Source organism: Melanerpes formicivorus, unplaced genomic scaffold (assembly GCF_026170545.1).
Source record: "Melanerpes formicivorus ecotype bairdi unplaced genomic scaffold, bMelFor1.0.p_v2 SCAF_11, whole genome shotgun sequence".
NCBI classification, from domain to species: domain Eukaryota; kingdom Metazoa; phylum Chordata; class Aves; order Piciformes; family Picidae; genus Melanerpes; species Melanerpes formicivorus.
The window spans coordinates 9,622,162-9,641,851 of NW_027142363.1; the positions used below are offsets into that span (position 1 = coordinate 9,622,162).

Here is a 19,690-nt window from a genome sequence, read left to right on the forward strand (position 1 = left end):
GATGTCCCAAAAATCACAAAAAATAGACTTGTAGCCAATGAGGCACTTAAAAAAAACCAAAAAACAAGAAAAAGAAAAAAGAATACAAAAGAGGAAAAAAGAGAAGTTGTAAGCTGCACATCCAGCCTCATGTTGGCAGTAAAACTGAACTGGGCTTTCCTTGTAATGAATGACACTTGGCTGCTTCTGGAATTCTTTGAAGAAGGCTATCCATTTTACACAGAATTACATAAACAACAGACAGAGAAGAAAAAAGTAGCATAAACATAAAGAATTGTCAGCAAGACTAAAAGTTAGAATTCACATTTAGTTTCTAGAGGATCTACTGATAGATCTATGTATTTGTTACTATTGAAAATTTCACTTGTTGACATGCAGAAGTATTTATTCAGTGTAAACTCTTCTACATTTCATGAAAGGGATCTGTGGTCTGGGCAAGCTTCACTTATCCTTGGCCAAAATAACTTACCACAATTAACCTCCCTTTGGTACCTACACTGGTATCCTTCAGTTGGATCATGGGTGAAAAAAAGGCTTTCATAAAAACCTCTCTATTTACACAAAAAGGAATAGAATTTCAGCCCATGGCACTGAATTTAGACAAAACAAACCCAGCCCACCTCTCATTGGGCTGGGTTTTCACTTCCCTGCCATTTTTCTTTTTTTCCTTCTAAAGACTAAGGCCAGTTAGCCAAAGCACCCAAAAATTCTTTTTGCATCATCACTTAGCACCCAAATCCTCTGTGTCTAGTTAAACCTGTGTCATTTGCCCTTTGCTGACCCCGATTTTACTTCAGTCTCATGTTTAATCTGGATTAGGATGACTTCTTAATGCAAAGGTGTGCCTATGCTAACCGATGAGCTAAGTGCCATGAGACAAGTTTAAAGCACCCTACTGCTCAACCCTCCTTGTAGTATTAGAGACATGGTATGGAGTGAGGAACACAGATCTTTTTCCTGGAGTTTCTGAAAATTACTTAATTGGCACAACTGCTATTAAAAATACTTTATAAAAGTAAATAATAGCATAAATCCTACTTCATGTACCTGTTGAGGAAACTAGTACAGTGTTAAGATGATGGGAAGGCACTGGCACATCACCATTCAGTGATATACACGTGGTAGTTTTAGGCTATGCCTTTAAAATTTTTCACAGATCTTCAACAGAAAGGTAGTAAAATGTAAATAAATCACTACTGGGTGTAAAGAGGAAAATAAAGATGATTGTAAACACTCCCATTGGAAGAGATAAGGGACTAAAACTAGTTGTCCCAAAACAATCTCTCTTCTCTTGCTTCTTCGCTCTGGGAGAGATACCAACTTGCTTCTGCTTGACCTTGGCTGCATTGGTTTTGCTAAGTCTAACATCTCTCTGCTCCTTTCTCTTCTCCCTTTTGTACAGGAGGGTCAGGGGGAGGCAAGGAGGGAGAAGCTACTAGCTTCCCCTGGTCTTTGACCAGGGAGGTCCTTGTGCTGTTTATTAATTGTTAGTATCTGTAAATATTGTATATTTGTACATATTCATTCCATGGTAGATTGTAGTTTTGCTTGTAGATACAGCTTTCATTTGCTTCCAACTGAGCTGTCTGGCAAATTTAATGGGGGGGGAAATTACAACCCACCACAATACACTACTGTTGCTTATATACTGCAGTTTATCAAATTCCCAGGCAGAACCACTATTCAGTATTTTAATGCACCATAATAGCACTTAATTTCACATGACAGAACTGCTGCCCATCACTGATGTGTACCATGACTGAAAATAAAAATCCTGAGAAAAGAGAACATAACAGTCTCATCTTTGCATATAATTGTTTGCCAATCATTTTAGTTAACACTCATTTGAAACCCTTTCAAATGTTAACAACAGGTTTCACAAGCTTACACAGCAAATAGAGAATTTTTCCCCCTCCAGACCACAGGGGAATGAGATCCAAACTTCTTAACTTGATACTGCTCTGAGGAAATGTATGATTTCTGTAAAGTCAGGAGTTCCAGCTGACCTCACATGGTAAAACTCAAAATTGAAGAGAGTAAAAGCCCCTAAAGACTCACACACAGACAAAAAATAAAAGTTTCTACATTTATAGCAGCAGTGTCTACCTTTAGGTAAGCTGAAATGAAGTGCTTTTACCACCAGCTTGTCCAACCTCATTCTTGTAAGAGTCAGAAAAGAGAGTTAAGAAGTGGAGTTAAGAACAGTTTGCCCTGGGCCTCCCTGGTTTAGAAAGCAGAGAAGGCTTCAGTTCACTACATTCACTACATTCAAGAGGATACAGTCTCAGGCTGCGCCAGGGGAAGTTCAAGCTGGAGGTTAGGAGGAAGTTTTACACAGAGAGAGTGATTGCCCATTGGAATGGGCTGCCCGGGGAGGTGGTGGAGTCGCCATCACTGGAGGTGTTCAAGAGGAGACTTGATAGGGTGCTTCGTTGCATGGTTAAGTTGATTAGGTGGTGTTGGATGATAGGTTGGACACGATGATCTTGAAGGTCTCTTCCAACCTGGTCTGGTCTGGTCTATTCCTATTCCTATTCCTATTCCTATTCCTATTCCTATTCCTATTCCTATTCCTATTCCTATTCCTATTCCTATTCCTATTCCTATTCCTATTCCTATTCCTATTCCTATTCCTATTCCTATTCCTATTCTATTCCATTGCAACATGCAGAGCATGTATATTCTGCTATTCCCATTTTGTGTCCCAAGTACCAAAGAACATCTGTGTGCCCTGGAATAGAGCAGCATTGTTGGCTGATGACTGTGCTAATTAAGCCATCTCATTATCTCTCCTCAATGTTACGTGTAATATATCTTGGAAAAAATAAGGCAGAATAAGATATGTGCAGGAAGCAGATAACTAGGATATAAATTAATTAAAATAGAAGTAGTCTTTGTTTCAAATTGCACAGAGCACCAAGCACTCTGAATAAACACAATAAATTGCAAGCAATCATATCACAGTCTAGTGGTTGGCATGACAATAAAGGCAATTAGTACCTTAGGAGGAGCATTGGCTAAAAGCAGATGGAAATAAATGTCACTGTCTTCTGGACACTAATTGAGCCTTTTCTTTCTAAATGTCAAACTGCTGTCTGGGGTCATCTCCTGAATGTAAAACAAATGGTTGTATCATGCCAATGATGTTTATAGTTCTCAGAGTGGGCCTCGGGAGACAGGGAATCAGCACCTTGATCCTGCCCAGATCTCCTGGTTGACCTTGGACAAGACATTTATACTGGGATTTATTTAGCTGACTTCAGCTGTACGTAATGCAGTTCAGTCAGCTGTCAGATGTTTCACTACTCAGGCAAACATGCTTATGGTGTAATTCAGCACCACTAATGTAACTGATGAGATCAGCCCAGCCACTGATGTTATTGATCAGACCCCCTCTGCACTATGATGGGAACTTAAATACACAGTTTAGGAGCATCTACCTACATCGTAAATACCCACATTTTGTAGGATGAATTGGCTCCTCAACATCACTTCCCAAACTTGGAAAATAGAAACATCAATACTTGATGAAGTGGTGTTAAGGAACTAAGAGAGTTACAACTGTGATGTTTTCTGTTACAGCAGTATGGGGTGAACATCTAAATCTGTGTAACAAACATAAAGCTTTGATAAGACATTGAGTCTTCTTTTTTTAACAGAACACTGCTCACAGATCTGATTTTCCAGACTTCATTTACATTTTATTATGCTTACCTGGAAGGAGTATCAAATTAAGTACTTCATTTATTTCCTTACACCAATGCTGCCACACTCTGTTGCAAAGCTTATGCCTATTCAGACCAAAAGCCCACTGCAAACTGCTTACACTGCCTATCAGAGAATGGAAAAGTCTCCTTAAGCTGGTCACAAACATTCTAAAAGAAAGCTTGGTATGCACACATCTGTGCTCTTTCCCCACAACTGCAATTTTTTGCCTGCCTTATCTACATTATGTCTGCAGCACTGCTCAAATTTCCACCTGAATGGGTGAAGTTGTTTCCTCTGCCTAGCAGCACTTGAGAGAGTTCTGTCTATAGGAAGATTGCAAGCAAGCTCCTTCCTGGGAAAAATAAAAAGGGGACAAAGCCACTGCAACTATTCAAAAGCACACCTGCCCCAGGTAGGGAAGAAAATGAGCAACTGAAAAAGCAAACACATGCTTGTTCTGAAGGAGGCATGGAAATATGGCCTGTTTGCACTGTTTTATTATCAAGCCCAAAGCAGTCTGAAAGGCAGTGTCACGCTCTACTAGGATCCTGTTGTTTCTGATACACTCTGCATATAGTACAAATGGCAATTAGGGACCAATGGATTCATTCACCAGCTAGAAGAAGAAAATAAAACCAGAAGTTCCCTTTCTACAATAGCACATTTTTTTTCTCAGCACAACAATCTGAAGAAACTGCAACTTAGATAACTGACTTCCATTTTTACTTCACAGAGTTTGTCTTAAGAGTAATCTTTGATTTAAAATAAATAACTGAAAATTGGAAACTTCAACAGAAGAAGTCTCTGAAGGGCTGATCTATCAAGAAAAGAGATTCCCTAAACATTGTGCATTTGATTCTCCCAGCAGAGAGTGGACCAATATGCAAGTGCACCTGTGGAGGTGCAATAGGTACTCAGGTGACACACCTCCTGCACTTGGCAGGAACTTGTCACTACTGTTCCCAATTCTCTAAGTCAGCCTGTGCAGCAAGCTAGAGAGAGAATGGGGAGCCCTCTGCATCCTTAGCTCCCTGCACTGTTTGGGACTGTTTCAAGGAAGGTGGAGTCTGGCTCCACCAGTCTATCTCCCTATCACACTCACTTACAGTCTTTAGCCTTGTGACGTCCTCTTTCAGCTCAGCCACCAGGCTAAGCAGATCTTTTTCTCTTCTCTTGCATTTGAACCATGTAAACAGAGGGTGAGAATCTGACAGCCTTTTAGACCCTTTGGTTATTTTGCAAGCACCTCCAATACAGTTGTGAAGATGAGCAAGGAACATACAAGCTGGTATAAAAAGTTCTTATGAGAAACAAAAAAATCAGAGTAAAAACTAACATGCAGCTGGCACAAGGTGTGACAATACCTACCATGACCATCATCAAAGAATTCTGTTATAGTTGCTGAAGTGCATTTGGACCAGGGTTTTGAAGCATCAATGCTAGTCAGAATGGAGGACATCAGGCGCTTATCTTCCATGGAACCAAAGTTCTCCTCACAAAATTTGGAGTCATCATGAGAAAGCCCAAGCAAATGCCCTACAGAAATGAAGCAAATAAATAAAATTATATGAGTATCCTTAACAGAATTTTCCTTGTGGAGCTCACAGTCAAGGTAAAATTCTCAAACTGAACAGCAGTCCATTTGAAACGTGCTATCTGCTTGAAGACAAAAAAGCTGTCACAGGTCACAGCATTACATATAGCAAGGAAGCAATGCCATCAGCTGACACGTCATTAACTTGCTGAAACCTGATGAAGACTGAAGTCAACTGTACTTATGTATATTAGTCAGCAACTTGGTTTTTACTGGTTTTCTGAACTGTCTTCAGCAAAAGAAGGCTCTGCAGAGGGACCTCGACTAATGGGACAGATGGGCAGAATCCAATGGAATGGCATTCAACAAGTCCAAGTGCGGAGTGCTGCACTTTGGCCATGGCAACCCCATGCAGAGCTACAGGCTGGGGTCGGCGTGGCTGGAGAGTTGCCAATCAGAGAGGGACCTTGGGGTGCTGATCGACAGCCACCTAAACATGAACCAGCAGTGGGGCCAGGTGGCCAAGAAGGCCAATGGCATCCTGGCCTGCATTAGGAATAGTGTGGCCAGCAGGAGCAGGGAAGTCATTGTGCCCCTGGACTCTGCATTGGTTAGGCCACACCTTGAGTACTGTGTCCAGTTCTGGGCCCCTCAGTTTAGGAAGGACATTGAGACACTTGAATGTGTCCAGAGAAGGGCAACAAGGCTGGGGAGAGGCATAAAAAAGAAAGCCAAACCCAGTAGCTCTCCAACTCCCACTCTTCCTGCTGCTGTGCCTGCAAGAAAAGAGACCACCCCCAAGAACCCAGAAGCAGCAACTGGAACAGGAAGCCTCCCATGTTGCAATATGAACTTCAAGCCCCATAATACTTTGCTCCATTTTGCCCTTTCATTTTCTGATGCTGGCATTATTGCAGCATGGTATGAATAGCAGCAGCAGGTTCAATTCAATCCATGACACCGTAGCAATAGGCATGACAACAGTAACAACAATTATAATTCCTACAATACAGGCTGGAGAAGAACAAAACAGAAGAACAAAAGCTGTTAGGTTGTCTTCATCTGCTCTGGGGGGCAGAGAAGCCAAGAGGAAAGAGATGAAGGCAGCAGGCAGCACTCACTGCCAAACTGTATCAAAGACTGTGAAAGTAGCTATCTGAAGACTGTAGGACATCAGTTCGGTCCTGTGAGAGAAGTCAAGGTTATCATCTGTCAGCCTTACTCACATGCTAGGTTCCTGACCTAAGGATGGAGCTACAGGAAAAGTGACAAGAGGACATTGACCTATTGCTTTGAATTTTATTAGTGATGACTGAGAAAAGCGTCTGTCTTCTGCAGCAATTGAATCTTCACTGGAGGGAAGGTGGGAAGGAGAATGAAGAGGACATTTCTCTTTTTCAGTCACAGTATCACAGTATAACTAAGGTTGGAAGAGACCTCAAGGATCATCGAGTCCAACCTATAAACACAGACCCCATGACTAGACCATGGCACCAAGTGCCACGTCCAATCTCCTCTTGAATGCCTCATGGGACGGTGACTCAACCACCTCCCTGGGCAGCACATTCCAATGACGAATGACTCGCTCGGTGAAGAACTTTCTCCTCGAGTCTAAACCTCCCCTGGCACAGCTTGAGACTGTGTCCCCTTGTTCTTTGCCTGATGTACACACATTTACCAGCATCATGTAAATATAGCCAGTATTTGAATAAAAGGACCTCTAGTATTATAAATGCTAGCACAAATTTATTCAAGGAACCTGGGTTAACACTGATGAGAATGAATACTCCTTCCCCAGTTAATGTTGTTAATTGCTAGTGCAATGCTACATGACAAGTTCATTGCTGCAAAACCCTAACAAATCAAAACTTCAGACAGAAGGCATGTCTAATTACCAGTGTGTTTTATATGTAAGATTAGGGCTTATTTTTTGTTCTGATAGGCAAACCCTTGGGCCAGATAATGATGTTTTCATTTTGCACTGAGACATGACTGAATATCAGTAGGTCCATGGCAAGTTTCAAGCTGCTGTAACACTATATAAATACTTACCCTGAAGAGATGACATCTTTGTTTTATTTAAGCCAAATGCTGGTGTTGAGCAAAAATAATTCACTAGTAAGATTATTATTTCAAACAGACACATTTCTCTGACAGAGTAACTAAATAATCAGGGCATCACTTCTAACCTATAGAGCAGATTCTGTGAAGTGTCACAGAGTGAGCGGTTAATGATGAATCAGCAGCTACTGTGCCAGGGAAGACTACCTCTGACTTTGCCAAAGTCCTAGACACTGACAATGAATGTCTTCAGGAAATGCATTGGCTGCCATTCCATACAGTGTTATCACTAAGCTTGTATTCATGCTTATGCAGTGAATGGTACCAAGTCACTCCCCATGTCTGCGAAGTATGAGCAGAGCTGACAGGTTAATGAACCTCAACACATGCCTAGAAGTAATATAACTAGACCCATTTTGTGCTGACTTTAACTCCTTGTAGTGTGTTTCACCCGTGTTCCGGTAACTTAAGCAAACATTTCCTAGAGAGGGCTTTAGGCCTATCCACTAGCTTTTGCTGACAGACCCCTCAATATATGGCACAGCTCCCCATTTAAATCGGGACCACACACACTCTGCTTTGCAGAGCTGTTCAGGAATTTGAGTCAGTTTCTTGTTTTTTACTCCAATCCATGCACTTCAACATACATATACTACCAATCAGTTAAATATTTCCAAATATTAGTCCAGTAAGCAAGGAAATACCATGCTGGTTAGACCTAAGCCTCACTACAGCAATCTTTTACTGAGATGATTTGTATGCTTAAAGGTTGCAGGAAGAGTTTGTATGTAATGTCTCAAGACTGTTCAAAGTTGTAGCACTGCAAGAAATTATTTCACTGCAGCATACTTTAGAAGTAAGGTAATGAGGTACTGTCAGTGGAAAAGGAGTTTAATTTCTGAGTCATTTGACTTGGTGCTAAGTAGCTCTGAGTGAATAGCAAAAGCTAGGGAATTGTTGTAAAAAGTTCAGCTGAATAACATCACATGCTACACAAAGCACAGGCACTGCAATTTAAGAACTTCCTTCTTCAGAGCACTCAACATTTTGCACCACCATTCAGAGCTACCAAAAACTGTGACATGAAGGATTTGGTCTTGTAGGACAGAATTCAAGTTTCTTGACCTTCACACACCCTTTGATAATGCTCTGCAATACTCCACTCATTGACAATATAACTTTGCTCTTCATATCCCTTGCATAACCATACTTCACCTTTTGTAACTGCTTGTCTTGGGGTGACAGACATCTCACATGAGCACATAATAAAACATAAAATAATTAAAAAATAAAAATAATAAATAAAATATGGTTCAAATATGCTCAGGCCTTGTTAATGCTCATGCTTCTGAATGAGCAACTTGGACAACAACTACCTGAAAGGTGGTTGTAGCCAGGAAGGGGTTGGTCTTTTCTCTCTAGCAACAAGCTACCAGAACAAGGGACACAGTCTCAAGCTGCACCAGGGGAAGTTTAGGCTCGAGGTGAGGAGAAAGTTCTTCACCGAGAGAGTCATTTGTCATTAGAATGTGCTGCCCAGGGAGGTGGTGGAGTCACCATCCCTGGAGGTGTTCAAGAGGGGATTGGACGTGGCACTTGGTGCCATGGTCTAGTCATGAGGTCTGTGGTGAGAGCTTGGACTCGGTGATCTGTAAGGTCTCTTCCAACCTTAGTGATACTGTGATACTGCGACAACTCTGAGTTTCTCTGCTACCTACAGCATTCTGATGACAGAGTTTTTGTGCGTTTAAGTTCCTCCTTGCAAAAATTCCATCAGCCCTGGCCTTGGAAAGGCTTCTTTGTCTTTCCTAGGTGCATTTTTTAGCTACAGCTCTTCCTGTAGAGCAATTTCTATAGAACCTCAGCTTAGATTACCTACTGTTGGAGCAATGCGGTTATGCCACATCAAACTACAGAAATCCTACAGCCAGGCAATGGCTCCTGGAGTGTGCTCTAGCTCACTCCTGCTCTAGCTCACTCCTGGCCTGAAGATGCTATAGTTTTCTTCCCTCTCAGACACACCAACTGCAGAAAATGCTGAACTGTGGACTGAAGTTGTTCTTACTTTCTTTTTCCTTCAGATAGACTAAAGCTTGCAGCCAGATTTTAAGCTCTCCATTTTGAGTAGAGACTGAAAACTCTTCCATCAAAAGATTTCAAGTCATTGTCCTTCTCAGAAATGACTGGACAGTCTCTGAGGAGAATTTCAGAGTAAATAAAATGAAGTGCTTTTCAGGCAACTATTCAGCAGAGAACATTTCATCCCAAATGCTTTGGCAAAAACACAGGAAACTGAAACAGGGTCATCTTCTGGAAAGTGTCAAGCTACTGCCTTCACCTTTAATTAGAGTGCAGCGTAGCTACTATACAGTAATAAAGAGGGTGAATTGAGGACACACCTCATTAACAGTGTCTACTCTGCCATAGTAAATCAGACCATTGTTCTAATGCACAGTGAGAACTAAGTCCCTTACTTGGCAGACCTCAGCTTTTTGAGCAGAATCTTCCCAAATTATTTGTGAATCTCATTATTTGTTAATTTTTCCAAAATTATTTTCCATAATCCTGACAAGGAAAGAAGTACTGAGTTGGGAATAATGTGCAAAATGCATCATCTGGATTGTCAGTATCTGAGCTTCTGAAGTAGCTACCGGTGATGTTTGTGAGAACAACGTGCTGCTGTTACCACACATTGCTCAGGTGATTTCTGGCACTTAGAGGGAGGGTGCTTCCTTTTGTGAGAACCAAAGTGAAAAGAATGGAATGGAATGGAATGGAATGGAATGGAATGGAATGGAATGGAGTGGAATGGAATGGAATGGAATGGAATGGAATGGAATGGAATGGAATGGAATGGAATGGAATGGAATGGAATGGAATGGAATGGAATAGAATAGAATAGAATAGAATAGAATAGAATAGAATAGAATAGAATAGAATAGAATAGAATAGACCAGACCAGACCAGGTTGGAAGAGACCTTCAAGATCATCGCGTCCAACCTACCATTCAACGCCACCTAATCAACTAAACCATGCAACCAAGCACCCTATCAGGTCTCCTCCTGAACACCTCCAGGGATGGTGACTCCACCACCTCCTCAGGCATCCCATTCCAATGGGCAATCACTCTCTCTGTGTAAAACTTCCTCCTAAAGTCCAGCCTAAACCTCCCCTGGTGCAGCCTGAGACTGTGTTCTCTTGTTCTGGTGATGGTTGCCTGGGAGAAGAGACCAACCTCTGCCTGTATACAACCTCCCTTAAGGTAGCTGTAGAGAGCAATAAGGTCAGCCCTGAGTCTCCTCTTCTCCAGGCTAAGCAACCCCAGCTCCTTCAGTCTCTCCTTATAGGGCTTGTGTTCCAAGCCCCTCACTAACTTCATTGCCCTTCTCTTGGACTCATTCCAGCAAGTCAACATCCTTCCTAAACTGAGGGGCCCAGAACTGGACACAGTACTCGAGGTGTGGCCTAACCAGTGCAGTGTACAGGGGCAGAATGACCTCCCTGCTCCTGCTGGCCACACTGTTCCTGATGCAGGCCAGGATGCCATTGGCCCTCCTGGCTGCCTGGGCACACTGCAGGCTCATGTTCAGCCTACCATCAACCAGCACCCCCAGGTCCCTCTCTGCCTGGCTGCTCTCCAGCCACTCTGACCCCAGCCTGTAGCACTGCATGGGGTTGTTGTGGCCAATGTGCAGAACCTGGCACTTGGATGTGTTCAATCTCATGCCGTTGGATTCTGCCCATCTGTCCAGCCTGTCGAGGTCTCTCTGCAGAGCCTCTCTACCCTCCAGCAGATCAACTCCTGCCACCAGCTTGGTATTGTCAGCAAATTTACTGATGATGGACTCAATGACCTCATCCAGATCATCAATAAAGATGTTAAAGAGGATGGGGCCCAGCACTGATCCTTGGGGCACACCACTAGTGACTGGCCACCAGCTGGATGTGGCACCATTCACCACCACTCTCTGGGCTCAGCCCTCCAGCCAGTTCCTAACCCATTGTAGTGTACAGTTGATTCTTCAGCAAATTTGTATGTAAGCATAATCCCAGGGAAAGCTTTGGGCAAAAGTGAAGATCTAGGGAACAAGAAGGCTTTTAAAAACAATGCCAATTTTACCACCACACTGTTTATCACTGCTACAAACTTTGAACCAGGCTATTGAAAGAGGAATAAAAAGGTTCCCAGCAGCTCTGTAGAATGATGACTGATTGCAAATGAGTTAGTAGATCATCTGATGTTTTCTACTTAATGAAGCATCTTACTAGTGTTGACAGTTTCCACTGAGTGAAAATGACATAATATAATTTTACCAGCAGGATGGTGTTTAGTTATACTGTAGGAATGCACAAAATGGCAAGAGGAACAGATGGTGAGGAGGCAGTGTTTACTCTCATGCAAGTGAAGAGGAGCTAGCTTCGTAAACTGGTTCCTTCCCAAACAGCAAAATGACCAACCAACTAAATGGACTGACAGCCTTTCCTCACAGCCTTCCTTCTCCCCTTGAACTGCTGAAAGCAGTATGAAAAAAACCTGCAAGACTTTGGAACATCATCTGAAACAGGCACTTGGCACAACTCAGTCTGTTTAGATTCTGAAGCAAGAAATGAGAGACTCCATAGCAGCTCATCAGCCCCTGGATCCCAGTTCATTTGCACTGTCTGTTCCTGAGAGCTGACCTCGCACTGCACAAGTTTCCCTACCCCAACAACTACTGAAGGCCAACACCTGTTACAGCCCAACAGGAAATAATACCCCCTAGTGGGTTCAAAAATAATTCCTACTCTGTGCAGGAATGGTATGTGTGTTCCTGATCTGAAGAGGGAATGCTCCTAGGTAGTTATGACAAGTCAGCTAAAACTTGACATACAGTCTAAATGTTAGGACACAATGAGCTTTTCAGGTAAATGTGGAGCTCATCAGAGCTATGTTGGATGTGTGGTGAAACACACTGCACTGCAGCTATTTTCTTCCCTGGAATTTTCTTAAGATATGTTGCCATACTATCTGCAGAGGTTCTCTGAGTGAACAGCATGCAAAAATTACTCCAATCTCATTTATTTTCTACTGGTATCTCAAGGATAGGAATAAAGAAAACAAAAGGTGTCTCCAGTGTGCAGCAAGTAGAACTTGGCTGTTGCTAAAACACAGATTGTAGTGGCTCTGTGTAAAAAAAACTTCAACCACCTTGTTTATGGACATAGGCAGATCTATAGTCAAACTGAACAGCACATCAAAGTACAGCTCTTGCGCTGAATCTGACCACAGGATACATGAAAAGCGACACAGCATGCTAAAAAATGCTGCAGGCATTGTAATATGTTTTCTTAGAAAAGCTCAGCTCCAGTGAAGCATGTGTTCTTCATGCTTTTCACCAAATTTTCAGTGGGGATGACTAGGGTACAAAAGAAGTGATTCGCCCAAGGTTACCCAGTGAGTGACTGGCTCTCACGGGACCGGGATTCAGGAAGCTCTTGGCTCAACATTTCTTGTTCTAATCACCAGCCTGTACCTTCTGCATGAGTCTCTCTTGCTCCTTTCTTTGCTAAATAAAGATTGCATGAAGTAGTTTTTGTATGGGTTGATTTCTGCATGCAACTACCTTGTGTAAGTACATGACTCCTCGTTAAGACATGCACACTGGTATCACTCAGAAATCCTGTGGTAGAATAGAATAGAATAGAATAGAATGGAATGGAATGGAATGGAATGGAATGGAATGGAATGGAATGGAATGGAGTGGAGTGGAGTGGAGTGGAGTGGAGTGGAATGGAGTGGAGAGTGGAATGGAATGGAATAGAATAGCATGGAATGGAATGGAATGGAATGGAATGGAATGGAATGGAATAGAATAGAATAGAATAGAATAGAATAGAATAGAATAGAATAGAATAGAATAGAATAGAATAGAATAGAATAGAATAGAATAGAATAGAATAGAATAGAATTAACCAGGTTGGAAAAAACCTTGGAGATCATCAAGTCCAACCTATCATCCAACACCATCTGATCAACTAAACCATCGCACCAAGCACCCCACCCAGTCTCTTCTTGAACACCTCCAGTGATGGTGACTCCACCACCTCCCTGGGCAGCCCATTCCAATGGCCAATCACTCTTTCTGTGAAGAACTTCTTCCTAACATCCAGCCTAAATCTCCCCTGGTGCTGCTTGAGAAGATAACCTGTTCCATAATCTAAGCAACAAAGATTAATGAAGCTATATTTTTCATAAAACAGAAGTGGTTTGAATTACACAAGCTTACAAAAAACATGCATTGAAGACATAACTGGCCATTGCTCTTTCTTCATACTTGAACTTCATTTTTTTTTCCTTTGACTACTATCATTTATTAAAGAAAGAAAAAAGAAAGGAAAAAATAAATCACTCTAACATGTTCAGGCCAGAGGCAGTTTTTAGTATTTCTAGTTTAAAAGAGTTCTTCAGACTGAATGAGACAATAGTCTGAAGTGCAGCTCCTTTTCAGGAGCTGACAGAACAAAAAGAAGTGCTCCACTCAGACATTCATACACCAGTCCTGCAGACTTTACACAAAACAAACTTCTGCTGAAGTGGCTTGTTATAACAGGTTTCCATGGCAGATCACAGACACATCACCCCCATCAGACAGACAATTTACAGGCAAGATTCTGTCCAGGCAATGCGAACTAGGCAACTGGAAACCACGATGTGCACCCAGACTCAAATAATCAGTAAAAAGATGTGGTCTTGGAGGTCTGTGCTACATTTGCTATGCTAATCAGCAGGGCACGTAGGAGATAAACATTAATTTGAACGAAATAGTAGAAGATGGTGACACCCATTTTACATCTGTCCAATTCAAAGTAACTTGCAAAGAATAGAATTGATGGCCACTCAGGGAAGTACTTGATGCACAAGAATTACATGACCATAACATTAGTACTTCACTGCCAAAGAGGAAAGTAATCCCTACTTTCTCCTGCAGTCTGGAAGACTAGGGTTTCAGGCACACAAAGCTGAAGTGGACTTGTTTTAAAATCATAGAATTATTCTGGCTGAAAAAAAGACCCTTAGAATAGAATAGAATTAACCAGGTTGGAAGAGACCTTCGAGATCATCAAGTCCAACCTACCATCCAACACCACCTAATCAACTAAACCACGGCACCAAGCACCCCATCCAGTCTCCTCCTAAACACCTCCAGTGATAGTGACTCCACCACCTCCCTGGGCAGCACATTCCAATGGCCAATCACTCCTTCTATGAAGAACTTCTTCCTAACATCCAGCCTAAACCTCCCCTGGCACAGCTTGAGATTGTGTCCTCTTGTTCTGGTCTCCCCTGAGTCTCCTCTTCTTCAGGCTAAGCAACCCCAGCTCCCTCAGCCTCTCCTCATAGGGCTTGCGCTCCAAACCCCTCCCCAGCTTTGTTGCCCTTCTCTGGACACATTCCAGCAAGTCAACATCTTTCCTAAACTGAGAGGCCCAGAACTGGACACAGAACTCCAGCTGTGACCTAACCAGTGCTGAGTACAGGGGCAGAACGACCTCCCTGCTCCTGCTGGCCACATTATTCCTGATGCAGGGCAGGATGCCATTGGCCTTTTTGGCCACCTGGGCACACTGCTGGCTCATATTCAGCCTACTATCAATGAGTACCCCTAGGTCCCTTTCTGCCTGGCCACTCTCCAGCCACTCTGGCCCCAGCTTGTAGCACCCTTACAATCATTAAATCCAACCTCAGACTGCCAATTTCACCACTAAACCACGTCCTTTAAGTTTTGTTTTTTTGATACTAATTGTTCTGAACCATTAGGCAAAACATAGTTTTATTCTCAATTCCCTTACAGTTACAGAGATACTGATATCTCACTCCACATATTTGGCTTTCAGATATGATGTTTCAGGATCTGCAGTAGCTTTTCAGTGCATAGTGCTTGTTTAACCTAATTATTCATGAGGTTAAATGTGCACAAAGTTCAGCACAGCTCCTAAAACCCTCTGAAAACTCAAGCAATGTTAGTACTGTGTCTGAATAATTTCCTGAAGTTTCCTGTTGAGAACCTCCACCTCCTCACTGCTCCCTAAGAATCACTTTGCAGATGTTAAGAAGGCAAAGATCCCCCATCTACTCAGCGTATCCAGAACCTAGGGACTCCATTATCAGTTTCCCCCATCCATCTCTCCCCTTTTCCATGCAAACTCTCTCAGCTTCACTGAAAAAAACGGCTTGCTTTAAGGACCATGTGTGCTGCAGGTGGAACAATTAGATATTACATGCAACATTATAAGTTAATCAAAATATTGTTGGGCAAGTCAAGAATTTTTAACTAGCAACACTTTGTTTTCGTTTTTTGAAGCATCAGTTCAATTTTCTGTCCCTCTTTTTACCTCTTGTGAAGGCTTAGCTTTGATTGCCCATCTTTTCTCTTAAGCAAAAGGGATACATTCACAAGAGCTTTTGCAAGCCTAAGTTTAGAGAGAACTTTGAAAAAGGTTCAAAGAGAAGGAATCGAGCAATTTTCCTGCTGCATGTCATCAGAGAAGACTTGGATGAGTGTACTTTCTCTCTTTTTGTTAAGAAAGCAAATCTGCCTAATTATGATTACCTGGCTATTTGCCTAAACTTTGTACGCTGTGAAGGAAACATAATATGAAACTCAGGCAACCACCTTTCTTCATGTGCCTCTGAGCTTCTGTGCCCTTGGCAATGTATCCCCCTTAAAATGAAAGGCTACAAAAGATTTGTACCTGTCAGGTCTGAAGCTCATCTTTATCTGCTTTATCTCAACAGCCTTGAGATCAAAGGGCTACATGTTCAGCAGTGGAAAAGAAAAGATGACTGTGTTTAGTTACTTTTGAGTGTATGCAAAATGAGAACATGCAAAATATGGAATAAGAGTGTTTCTGACTCCTTTATGGACATTGGTAGGAAGACTATCATTTAAATATCATGCACATTGTTAGTGTCTAGCTTTAGTTTCTGTACAGCTCCTTGGGTTTAGGGGTTACGCAGTATAGCTGTGGATGAAGTTGTGATAACTACACACAACCATAGAAAATGAGGCTGAGAGGAGACCTCAAAAAGCCATCTTGTGCACTTCTCTGTGTCCTCGGGTAGGATCTGCATACCCAAACCTACTGCTGCGTTAGCCAGCCAGCTCCTGCAAACCTCCAGTAATGGAGATCTCACAGCCTTCCCAAGCAATTTATTTCTGCCCTTAACTGTCCTTCTGGTTAGATCTTTTCAGCTAATGCTTAAAGTAAATCTCCCTTGCTGCAATTTAAGGCCATTACTGCTGTCCCAGGTGGACATGAGAATGATTTATTACACAGATCATTGCAACCATTTTTTAATATATTTGAAGACTGCTTTTATGCTGCCCTCTTGCCTCCCCTTCTCTAAAATCTCATGTAAAGGATAAAACAAAATTAATGAACAGAAGTTTAATTAGTTCCATGCAGCAATTTTAAAGTCATATCCTAAAAATAAAATACTTGAAAAGACCATCAGTAAACCATATTACTCAGGAGGATAGAAGGAGTAATAGCATGCCAGTGTGGTTGCATAACAGAGAAAGGAACTTTGTACAAGGTCAAATGAACATTACCACTGAGCACAAAATCCCGCTACATTCTCTTTATCTACTCTTAAAAAGGGGGAGAAAAAGAACAAAGAAACGTTCTTCAAGATTGGTGGAAAGAATAAAGATACATATAATGTAAGTTGTTAGACCCATAGAACTCTCACAGAACTCAGCCACAGCTTTGCTTGCTTAAAGACTGCAGGAAGGATGCTTTTGTATTTAAGGATTAGATCAAAACTCAAGAAACAAGTTTAATATTTGGCTCTCCCGGAGATTTCCTTTGTGATTTTTGGAAATTACCTATTGAAAAAAGCAGTAGCTCCACTTCTTTTCTCTTGAAGCTTCTCATTGTTTTGTAAATGAGAAACCCTTTAGGATGGTGGGCTGTCTGTACTGAAGCATATGGGATTCTGGAGGAGCCAAAGTCAGCATAAACTCTGGACTGTGACTGCATCGCCAAATGCAACACCAGACTACCAAACAATGCACTGGGTATGTCCCATCATAAGAGCTGCTGAACAAATTGAAGGACCACATCTGTTTGCAATGTTGGATCATCCTTATCTTCCTGGGATGTACAGTTGTCTTACAGTTCAACATTGTTAAAGCAACAAGCCTCAACCCAAGAGTCCAGAGTATTAGAATGAGAATCTAGTTATTGTTGTTCCCCGATGGCTATTTTAATATGGGATACATGGAGAAGCAATACACTAGTGCTGATCTATGGAAATACACTATGGAAAACACTAAACAAATGCTGAGATTATTGACCAATCATAGGTTCTTTAATACTTTTCTCCAGATGCCTCTCTGAAGCATGGAACTGCATGAAAAATAAGGAGACATAATTTTATTTTACACCAAAGAGGTTGATGATAACAAAGGACTGGAGAATGTCTACATACTGTGCCTAAGCAAGCTCAGATAGGTCAACAAAGCTATGAAGGCATAGCTGAAGGAGCTGCTTTAAATTAAAGAAGACATCCCTATGACACAACATGGAGCTGAACTGATGATTTCAGGCAGGATCTGTAAGACCTTCTGTTTCAGCAAAGCTACTGCTGTCCAAACTGCTAGCACCACGTCCCCTGCTAGAAAACAACCTTACATGGTTTTACAGTTAATGGCTGGATGTCTTGACAGGTTATGATTAAAAAAAACCACATTAATGCTATGAGCATTGCTTCTCTTCATTCTGGAGAGAAACTGGATTATCACATTCAAATTTACAAGGTTCCTTCTGTTTTGTTTTTTGTTTGCTTGGTTATATTTTTCTATTAACCTCCTTTTCTGCATTTGACAATGGAAACAAATTATTCCTGATTTTCCTACATGCAAGCAAGACAAGATTCACAGTCTACCTTGTCAATCTTTATATACGGATCTCCAGCTCTTATTGTCAGCTAATAAGCTGTACTAAGAATTTGGATGCTTTCTGTGCTCTCATTTACAGCTCTTGGGAGGTTTTTGCCTGCTTTGCTCCTCATTCATACTCTCTCCCTCAAAACCCACTGGTTTTATCTGAAAGAAATAAACTAAACATCTAACATAACATAGTAGAAACCCTGACAGAGAACTGACAGGGTTATTCTCAAGCAGGCTGCTTTTTGGCTTCCCATGCATGTATCCAACCTGAGACCCTGGTCTGTGCACTGTCCTCCTTAGCTGAGCTACAGTTCCATTTACTTTGGGTGCCTTCCAGAGAAAGAATCTGATCCTTAGAAGTGCTCTTGGATCTTTCAGAGAGGAAACAAGAGCATTCAGATCCCCTTGGAAGTCAAAGTGAGGACACACAGCCATTCTCTGGATCAAGTCCATGTTAATGATGCTGCATCTGCTACCGGTGCACATGCAGCAGGGTTCTCTGAAAAACTGCAGGTGGTGACTGATTGACTTAGCAGCTCACCTTGCTCCTCCTGCTGACAGAACGGAGTATCTTAGGCTCAGAGCCCTTAGCATCCCCTGTGACTTGCAAGGGATGCTGCCCCTTTCCTGTGTTGCCAGGTAAATTCCACCAACTAACCAAGCCACTGTAAAATTAAAGCTGCACCCTGCCCACAGGACAGGGGAAACTTCAAGTCTTCTGAACTGTAGGAAGAAACCTGGTCTCCAAATAAAATAAAGCAAGGTTTTCCCCCAAGTGCTTAACTAAATGGGATCCATGCCACACTTTTATTTTTCATCTTTCTTTGACCTCTAATTTAATGTAAGTACTCAAGCAATTTTAGCTGTGTTTTCTTCTCAACTTCTCCCACTTCAGGCCACACACACAAAGATCATTCTGTGACTTGACACCCCTTCCTTTCTTAATATCTTATGGTGAGAAGGAAAAAAAAGGGATGTTATTTTAAACAACCTCAAACTAGAGGGTTTTCGTCCATTAGGGTACTTATTTGTTCGTTTCAATTCATGCCTTTTTTACATTGAAAATTACAGCTTTTATGGATTCCTGTAAATGTCTAGGCATGAAAATGGTTCTGTTTCAAAAACATGCTCCTAGAGCTCTAAAAATAATTCACTATACTTTACATTTTGTGTGGAATTCCAAGTAATAATATGCATATTTAGTGCTCATCGTTATCTTTATTCATCTATGTTCTTCCACTTTTCATCTACCTAAACATGTATTCACTGCTGATAAAATGGTAGCCCAGACACATTAATCACTTCTTCATGCTCTCATCATAAGAATGTTCCTCATCCAAATTGACCAGTGCTCACTAACTTTCATCAGTAAGCATCCCTTCTAGATGCAAGAAGATACAAGCATCACTTCTAGTAGACTGCCCTTTGAGTGATGGGGTAACTTCACCGATC

At 41.8% G+C, this 19,690-nt stretch overlaps 1 protein-coding gene across 1 annotated transcript in view; it reads right to left on the reverse strand.

The window, feature by feature from the left end:
• Positions 1–19,690, reverse strand: part of ADAMTS5 (ADAM metallopeptidase with thrombospondin type 1 motif 5) — a 48,729-nt gene that overhangs the window by 13,223 nt on the left and 15,816 nt on the right. Inside the window, exon 3 of the mRNA XM_068144475.1 lies at positions 5,077–5,244. Coding sequence (XP_068000576.1) covers positions 5,077–5,244 — 168 coding nt within the window. The remainder of the gene's footprint in view (positions 1–5,076; positions 5,245–19,690) is intronic.